The 10,000-nt window shown below is 46.4% G+C and overlaps 1 protein-coding gene across 2 annotated transcripts in view; it reads left to right on the forward strand.

The window, feature by feature from the left end:
• Positions 1–1,940: 1,940 nt before the first annotated feature.
• The window catches only part of LOC307038420 (transcription initiation factor TFIID subunit 4-like), a 44,123-nt gene continuing 36,063 nt past the window's right edge, over positions 1,941–10,000 (forward strand). Inside the window, exons 1-2 of one of the 2 annotated variants that reach the window (XM_079679799.1) lie at positions 1,941–2,958; positions 7,863–8,011. In XM_079679799.1, coding sequence (XP_079535925.1) covers positions 1,989–2,958; positions 7,863–8,011 — 1,119 coding nt within the window. In that variant the 5' untranslated portion in view covers positions 1,941–1,988. The remainder of the gene's footprint in view (positions 2,959–7,862; positions 8,012–10,000) is intronic. The other variant, XM_079679798.1, reaches the window with a different exon arrangement.

The following is a 10,000-nucleotide window of genomic DNA, read 5'->3' on the forward strand; positions in this document are numbered from 1 at the left end:
GTGGTACAGTGTGTATGTGTGTGTTGTACAGTGTGTAGGTATGTGTGTGTTGTACAGTGTGTAGGTGTGTGTGTGGTAGAGTGTGTGTGTGTGTGTGTGTGTGTGTGTGTGTGTGTGTGTGTGTGTGTGTGTGTGTGTGTGTGTGTGTGTGTGTGTGTGTGTGTGTGTGTGTGTGTGGTACAGTGTGTGTGTGTGTGTGGTATAGTGTGTGTGTGTGGTACAGTGTGTAGGTATGTGTGTGTTGTACAGTGTGTGTGTGTGTGTGTGGTATAGTGTGTGTGTGGTACAGTGTGTAGGTGTGTGTGTGGTAGAGTGTGTGTGTGGTACAGTGTGTGTGTGTGTGTGTGGTACAGTATGTGTGTGTGTGTGCGTGTGGTACAGTGTGTGTGTGGTACAGTGTGTAGGTGTGTGTGTGCGGTACAGTGTGTGTGTGTGTGTGTGTGTGTGTGTGTGTGTGTGGTAATGTGTGTAGGTGTGTGTGTGTGGTACAGTGTGTAGGTGTGTGTGTAGATGTGTGTGTGTGTGTGGTACAGTGTGTAGGTGTGTGTGTAGTACAGTGTGTAGATGTGTGTGTGTAGTACAGTGTGTAGATGTGTGTGTGTGGTACAGTGCATGTAGTTGTGTGTGTGGTACAGTGTGTAGGTGTGTGTGTGGTACAGTGTGTAGATGTGTGTGTGTGATACAGTGTGTAGGTGTGTGTGGTACAGTGCGTGTAGGTGTGTGTGTGGTACAGTGCGTGTAGGTGTGTGTGTGGTACAGTGTGTAGGTGTGTGTGTGGTACAGTGTGTAGGTGTGTGTGGTACAGTGTGTAGGTGTGTGTGGTACAGTGCGTGTAGATGTGTGTGTGGTACAGTGTGTAGGTGTGTGTGTGGTACAGTGTGTAGGTGTGTGTGTGGTACAGTGCGTGTAGGTGTGTGTGTGGTACAGTGTGTAGGTGTGTGTGTGGTACAGTGTGTAGGTGTGTGTGTGGTACAGTGTGTAATAATAATAATATATATATATTGTTCAGTGCGGTCCTCCGTTCCGAAGGAGCGCACTGACCAATATATATATTATGTATTAGTACCTTTACTCAGAGCCACGGTAGAGATCTCAGTATCAATGGTTATATAGTATGTACAGTGTGTATACAGTGTATTTAAAGTGTATAGTGTGTATAAAGTGTGTATTAGTACCTTTACTCAGGGCCACAGTAGAGTTCTCAGTATCGATGGTGTAAAGCACACCTTCGTACCGGTTTCCGGCCTTGGAGATCAGGCTGATCTTGCTGCCCAGGTACGGCGTCCCCATGGCAACGGTTAGTAACGATTAGCAACGGTGCTGTTTGTTTGTTTGTTTGTTTTGTTTTCCAGCTTCAGCTACAACAACAACATGGAGACCCCATCCTCCATGGCTGTGTGAGCGCGAAGACTCACGGGAACATCGTATTCTCGCGCGATCCATCGTAAGATCCAGATCTCCGCGAGATAGAAAAGCAAACAGAATCACGTGTGTGTTCAGAAATGGTTCAGAATCAACATTCAGAGAAGCACTCAGATCTCAGAAGGAAAAGTATTGATTGTGCAGATTGGTCCTCTTCAGAATAATATATATGATATGTTTTATAATGATTGATCATGAAAGTGTTCTCAAAGCTGGTAAAGGTGCAGCTAGTTTGAATGACTTTGTATACTGCAGGGTAGCTTGTGGATTTACTCCAGGTGGAATTAAAGTCTGATTCAACACTTGATTAGATTTAATCATTCATCCACATCTGTGAAGTAGGCTAACTAAAGGGATTAAATACATGCAGTGGAGTGGAAGTACACCATTTACCTCTGAACTGTAGTGGAGTGGAAGTACACCATGTACCTCTGAACTGTAGTGGAGTAGAAGTACACAGTAAAAGTGCATTCTAGTTCTTATAGCTCTATGCTCTGAAACCGCTCGGATCCTCTGCGCATGCGTACATTCTAAAATACGATTTGCACAACGGCGGAGCATCAAAGATGGCGGGAGCCTCCGACCCGCTGGAGGACATGCTGTTGAGAGATCTGGACGAGAGGGCCGTGCAGGACCTGGTGGGGAGTCTGGAGGACCAGCTGGGGGACCGGGGGGACCGGAGGGAGGACACTTCCACCGGGAGCCTCTCCACCGGGAGCCTCGGGGCTCCTCTCTCGGCTGTGGAGCATCTTAAAGTCCCCTCTCCTTCTTCTTCTACTTCCGGAGCATCAGGTCTACAAACAGCTGCTGGAGCCCCTGCCGGACCTGAACCCCCGACCTCCTCCTCCTCTCAGGGGCCACAGAGTCTAAACTCCGGGACGCTGGTGAACTCGGTGACCCCCCAAACTGGGACCGGGATCAGTACGGTCATCAGTACCGGGATCAGTACCGCACACAACGGAGTGGAGCCCAAGCTGGGGTCCCTGAGCGCCCCCCAGGTGACCCAGGTGACCCAAAGCGCCGCCCAGGTGACCCACAGCGCCCCCCAGATGACCCAGCTGACCCACAGCGCCCCCCAGGTGACCCACAGCGCCCCCCAGGTGACTCAGGTGACCCACATCGTCCCCCAGGTGACCCACAGCGTCCCCCAGGTGACCCACAGCGTCCCCCAAGTAACCCAGGTGACCCACAGCGCCCCCCAGGTGACCCACAGCACCCCCCAGGTGCAGAACAAGATGCCCGGGACTGGGGGCTCTGTGATCCTGTCGCCCCCTCCCCCAGCGATGGCCCTGAAGCCGGCTATGAACGGGGTGGCAGTGGTGAGGTCCCCGGGGGCCCCCGTGGTGGTGAGGCCCCCGGGGACCCCTGTGATGGTGAGGCCCCCAGGGAACTCCATGGTGACGGTTGCCCCCTCCCTCCAGCAGCAGAGGCCCGGGCTGGCGGCCCCCGGCAGAGCGACGGCCCCCCAGCTGGCTGTGAGGCCCCAGCAGCAGCAGACCACCATCCAGCTGCCCCCAGGGTTCAGTATGCCCCCCGGTGAGAGACACACACACACACACACACACACACACACACACACACACACACACACACACACACACACACACACACACACACACACACACACACACACACACACATACACAGAGAGAGAGTTTTACTTTATAAAGATTGATTGGTTGATTGGTTGATTGATTGATTGATCGGTAGGAAGGCCTGTTGCGATAAGTGTGGGGCTCACACACAGCCAGGTCAGGAAACTCCGCGTGCAGCAGCGTAGCAACCAAATGAATAATATAGAGACAAGCAGGAGACAACGTGTGACTTACTCGAGGGGAATTTGAAGTTAAATGAAAGTGGTTGCAAAACCTAATTCCACATCTGTGGTGTGGGGATATTTTGGATTTAAGCCAAATCAACGAGACGAACCTACAGACTTGAATGAGCCGGGCGGTGTGTCACATTTGTTTAAAAAAGGTAGCAACAAAAGAGCCCCCACCTTCCCGACAGTTTGAAATCAAAGATGCATTTGCCCGACAATGCAAACATGTTGGTGCTCCTTGCTCGAAATCTTTGAAATACTGTACAGATTTGGATATGGCCTGTTGAGGCATCTGGGTCTTTGCATGGACAGTGGACTGTACACTTGACTTGTTTTAAGGAGGGTTTTTGTATGGGCTCAGAACAGTCATAATACACACATGCACACAGAAGGATCCACACTTGTGTTTTTCAAAGCACACACAAATGTGTTTCGTTTCATAAACATGTAAATAAAATCCAAATACAGGAAAAAGTTTTACAGATGTATTTTTGATCCTCACATATTAGTTTCCATTTAAATCCCCTGAACCTGCAAACACAACCCGCTCTCTGTGCACGGATCGCTGTGCATTCGTGTGTGGGTTTTTTGAGACTCCCCTGACGCTCACCCGATTCGTACTTTTAATTTTTTCTATCTATAGCCAATCAGATGTCTCCTTCATTCTAAGCCAATCACATGAGCGCGCCCCCACGAGGGTATGATTTTGATGATGAGCGCTTCATGTACGCATTTTGCGCAGTCCGGAGCTGACAGGTCCATGGAGCCTGCCTGCACTTTCCGAACAGGAAATGTACGCAAATACAAGCCTTTATATTATTAATAGGGCCGGGATTTTAATGCGTTAATTAAGATTAATTAATTACACAAAAATTAACGCATTAAAAAAATTAACGCATTTTAATCGCACTTATTTTTGCACCGCGGAACGTTTCTCACTGGAGGAGTTTCAGGGGTACGGATTATACTGGAGCACCAACTAACGTTCATGACTTCAAACAACAACAAACCACAGTGAACAATAGTCAAACATGAACGAAGAAGCTGATGAGAGCGCTTTGGTTGGCCCCGTGGATGGGACATTTTGTTTAAAAAACGGACGGATGGAGGCGTCAATAAGAGCACGGTTGTTTGCAAATTATGCAAAAAGGAATTTGCATATCACCGCAGCACATCAAGCCTCAAGTATCACCTCAATGCAAAACATATAGCAGCTAGCGTGGAAGCTAGCGTGGACGTTAGCCCGACTCGGAGTACAAGGACCCACACCCAATTCGCGTTGATCAAACAGTGGCCTATGCAACAGAGAGATTTTATTTGTCATCAGGATATTGGAAGAATAGGAGGGATTGAGGTCAATCACTGGCACTTTTTATTTTATTTTAAATGGTACACTTTATGTTGAACTATTTATTACGTTGTTGGTGCAACTGGCACTTTATGTTGAACTGTTTATTGTTTTGGCCAAGGTTATTGAGAGAGTTGGACTGAAATGTATTAGATTTTTTAAATCAACTGTTGGTAAATCAACAAAGTCTGTTCTGGCCTCTGAAGCAACAGAGAGATGTTTTCTAATAGTCAGGGTTTCCAATGTTCTGAATGTACTTGAAAGTATTGTGTTGTACTTCAAAAACAAAGTGTTATAGTTTACAGAAGGTCTACCTACCTATAGGCTACCTGAATCTCTGAAATGTACTATATTCCTAAATATGCTATTGCTACACTTTATGGCAAAAATTGCACTTTTCTGTTGGTCCTGGTTAAGTACAACCTTGAAAATAATAACGGTGTTTTGTTGCTTAAGCTTATGTATTCAGTCATTATTCAATGGTATACTCAAATACATGTGAAAAAAATTGCTTCTCACTGTTCTCAGGTCAAATATTTATATGGGATTAAAAATGCGATTAATTTCGATTAATTAATTACAAAGCCTCTGATTAATTAGATTATTTTTTTTAATCGAGTCCCGGCCCTAATTATTAAGGTTCAGCGCCACTTTCCGAACCATTGATGAATGCTTGTGTGTACACAAAAACGGCAGGCAAAACCGTTTTAAATGTGTGTTTCCTGTATGGCGAATACAGCTGCTTTATTTATGTCTGTATGAAGTTGTTGTGAGTGTGGAGGGAGCAGCTACAGGTTAGCTTAGCCTAATCGATCAGTGCACTACGAAGCCAGTGCTAGACAGTGACCTGTCAACGGGGGGGGGGAGCCCCGCCGGTCCTTATCGGCCGATATTCACTCTAAATAGTTTGATCGGTGCTCTCTATGAAGGCCGATCAGGAGAGCTGGATCTGATCGATATGGACATAAACGCGAGTGAAGTGTAACCGGACGCGAGAGAGAGATCAGATCAGCTGCTGAGTCTGATGGAGACACGCAGCTCTGCATGATCCCCTGAAGCTCCGCCCTCTGTTTAGCGAGCTGACAGGACTGCGCAAAATGCATATGAAGCGTCATGCACGCAATAAATCCTACCCTCGTGGGGGCGCGCTCATGTGATTGGCTTAGAATGAAGGAGACATCTGATTGGCTATAGATGAGAGAAATTACAAGTACGAATCAGGTGAGCGTCAGGGGAGTCTCAAAAAACCCACACATGAATGCACAGCGATCCGTGCACAGAAAGCGGGTTGTGTTTGCAGGTTCAGAGGATTTAAATGGAAAACAAATATGTGAGGATCAAAAATACATAAAACTCTTTTCTGTATTTGGATTTTATTTACATATTTATGAAACGAAACACATTTGTGTGTGCTTTGAAAAACACAAGTGTGGATCCTTCTGTGTGCATGTGTGTATTATGAGACTGTTCTGAGCCCATATTTTTTTGCTTGTGAGTCAATGTGTGCTCATATTTATTTGTATATATATATATATATATATATATATAGCTCTGTTTTCCAGCCTGAGTCTATTTAATTGATTGTTTTGGTTGTGTGTGATTTAAATTATTTTTTTATAATTACATTTGTTTTATTTATTATATATAATTTATATATTTGAATATTATTTCACATTTCATTTGTAATGTTGGATGTTCAATAAAAAGTTCAGTTTGAAAGGATGTACTTGAATTATTATTATATATTATCATTATGTCAGTGGTCTAAACCGGTCATACAACGGTGCCGACAATATTATCGTTTATCGCAATCATTTCCCAGAAAATGTATCGTCCAACTAAATTAATTATCGTCACAGGCCTACTGATTGGTTGACTGGTTGGTTGGTTGGTTGGTTGACTGGTTGGTTGGTTGACTGATAGGTTGGTTGACTGATTGGTTGACTGATTGGTTGACTGGTTGGTTGACTGGTTGGTTGGTTGACTGATTGGTTGACTGGTTGGTTGGTTGACTGATTGGTTGACTGGTTGGTTGGTTGACTGATTGGTTGGTTGGTTGACTGATTGGTTGACTGGTTGGTTGACTGGTTGGTTGGTTGGTTGGTTGACTGGTTGGTTGACTAGTTGGTTGACTGGTTGGTTGGTTGTTGGATTGGTTGGTTGGTTGGTTGGTTGGTTGGTTGGTTGGTTGGTTGGTTGGTTGACTGGTTGGTTAGTTTGTTGACTGATTGTCGGATTGATTGGTTGGTTGACTGGTTGGTTGACTGACTTATTGGTTGACTGATTGATTGACTGACTGGTTGGTTGGTTGACTGGTTGATTGATTGCTTGGTTGACTGATTGGTTGACTGGTTGGTTGGTTGACTGATAGGTTGACTGGTTGGTTGGTTGACTGATAGGTTGACTGGTTGGTTGGTTGACTGATTGGTTGACTGGTTGGTTGGTTGACTGGTTGATTGATTGCTTGGTTGACTGATTGGTTGACTGGTTGGTTGGTTGACTGATAGGTTGACTGGTTGGTTGGTTGACTGATAGGTTGACTGGTTGGTTGGTTGACTGATTGGTTGACTGGTTGGTTGGTTGACTGATTGGTTGACTGGTTGGTTGGTTGACTGATTGGTTGACTGGTTGGTTGGTTGACTGATTGGTTGGTTGGTTGACTGATTGGTTGACTGGTTGGTTGACTGGTTGGTTGGTTGGTTGGTTGACTGGTTGGTTGACTGGTTGGTTGGTTGTTGGATTGGTTGGTTGGTTGGTTGGTTGGTTGACTGGTTGGTTAGTTTGTTGACTGATTGTCGGATTGATTGGTTGGTTGACTGGTTGGTTGACTGACTTATTGGTTGACTGATTGATTGACTGACTGGTTGGTTGGTTGACTGGTTGATTGATTGCTTGGTTGACTGATTGGTTGACTGGTTAGTTTGTTGACTGATTGGTTGATTGTCGGGTTGGTTGACTAGTTGGTTGGTTGGTTGGTTGGTTGGTTGACTGGTTGGTTGGTTGGTTGACTGGTTGGTTGGTTGGTTGACTGGTTGGTTGGTTGGTTGGTTGGTCGACTGATTGGTTGATTGTCGGATTGATTGATTGATTGCTTGCTTGGTTGACTGATTGGTTTACTGGTTGGTTGGTTGGTTGGTTGGTTGACTGATTGGTTGATTGTCGGATTGATTGCTTGGTTGGTTGGTTGGTTGGTTGACTGGTTGGTTGACTGACTGATCGATGGATTGATTTGTTAACTGTTTGACTGTTTGTCCTGCCTCCTTTCCTCAGGGATGGTTCTGGTTCGTACGGAGACGGGTCAGCTGGTGATGGTTCCTCAGCAGGTTCTGGCTCAGGCTCAGGCCAAGACCCAGCAGGGGGGCGGGGCCATCATCCAGAGACCAGCCACGCCCACTGCCCGGGTAACCACCACCTCCACGGTACGTTCAATACCTTTAATACTCTTAGTCATACTATGGTCTGTCTGCAGCTCTCAGAGACACGTTGAGACCCCAAAGGGTTCTGATAGAGATGTAGGGTCTCCAGAACACAGAGACACGTTGAGACCCCAAAGGGTTCTGATAGAGATGTAGGGTCTCCAGAACACAGAGACACGTTGAGACCCCAAAGGGTTCTGATAGAGATGTAGAGTCTCCAGAACACAGAGACACGTTGAGACCCCAAAGGGTTCTGATAGAGATGTAGGGTCTCCAGAACACAGAGACACGTTGAGACCCCAAACGGTTCTGATAGAGATGTAGAGTCTCCAGAACACAGAGACACGTTGAGACCCCAAAGGGTTCTGATAGAGATGTAGAGTCTCCAGAACACAGAGACACGTTGAGACCCCAAAGGGTTCTGATAGAGATGTAGGGTCTCCAGAACACAGAGACACGTTGAGACCCCAAAGGGTTCTGATAGAGATGTAGTGTCTCCAGAACACAGAGACACGTTGAGACCCCAAAGGGTTCTGATAGAGATGTAGAGTCTCCAGAACACAGAGACACGTTGAGACCCCAAAGGGTTCTGATAGAGATGTAGAGTCTCCAGAACACAGAGACACGTTGAGACCCCAAAGGGTTCTGATAGAGATGTAGGGTCTCCAGAACACAGAGACACGTTGAGACCCCAAAGGGTTCTGATAGAGATGTAGGGTCTCCAGAACACAGAGACACGTTGAGACCCCAAAGGGTTCTGATAGAGATGTAGGGTCTCCAGAACACAGAGACACGTTGAGACCCCAAAGGGTTCTGATAGAGATGTAGAGTCTCCAGAACACAGAGACACGTTGAGACCCCAAAGGGTTCTGATAGAGATGTAGGGTCTCCAGAACACAGAGACACGTTGAGACCCCAAAGGGTTCTGATAGAGATGTAGGGTCTCCAGAACACAGAGACACGTTGAGACCCCAAATGGTTCTGATAGAGATGTAGGGTCTCCAGAACACATAGACACGTTGAGACCCCAAAGGGTTCTGATAGAGATGTAGGGTCTCCAGAACACATAGACACGTTGAGACCCCAAATGGTTCTGATAGAGATGTAGGGTCTCCAGAACACAGAGACACGTTGAGACCCCAAAGGGTTCTGATAGAGATGTAGGGTCTCCAGAACACATAGACACGTTGAGACCCCAAAGGGTTCTGATATAGAGATGTAGGGTCTCCAGAACACAGAGACACGTTGAGACCCCAAAGGGTTCTGATAGAGATGTAGGGTCTCCAGAACACATAGACACGTTGAGACCCCAAAGGGTTCTGATAGAGATGTAGGGTCTCCAGAACACATAGACACGTTGAGACCCCAAAGGGTTCTGATAGAGATGTAGGGTCTCCAGAACACATAGACACGTTGAGACCCCAAAGGGTTCTGATAGAGATGTAGGGTCTCCACAACACAGAGACTGCTGGACGGTAACCTGCATGCTTGGACATTTACACGGTTAGTTTAAGTTGCATTAATTCACTTATTCGGACAAGGTTTAAAAGTTGCTACGTCGATTTGGGCAGTTTAGTACCGTCTAACGGAAGCCCTATCATTCCTTTTTAGTGTTGTATTTAATAGAGTTGAGTCCACTAACAATAGTAAGTTTACTTTGGGTGTTTGATGTCTCTTTATATCAAAGATAAGACCCACCTGATGCATTCCCTCGTTCACCTGAGCCCAGCTCGATGTATTGTGTGTTGCTGTTTCCTGTTAGAGAGTAGCGTAGCCAGCTTTCGCGTGATCACAGTGTTCAGGAGATCACTGATATGTGGAGGTTATCCTGCTGAACTGAACGTGTCAGAAACATTTGTTTGAGATTATTCTCTGATGTAATCCTCACATGGAGGAATCCCATTGGACCGAGGGGCCCGTCTATCTTCCGGGTCGGACTACAGGAATGCCTCCTCACTGCAGCTACACATGTGTACCAGAGAACTTGTGCAG

This window comes from Notothenia rossii (genome assembly GCF_949606895.1).
Source record: "Notothenia rossii genome assembly, chromosome: 5".
NCBI lineage: Eukaryota > Metazoa > Chordata > Actinopteri > Perciformes > Nototheniidae > Notothenia > Notothenia rossii.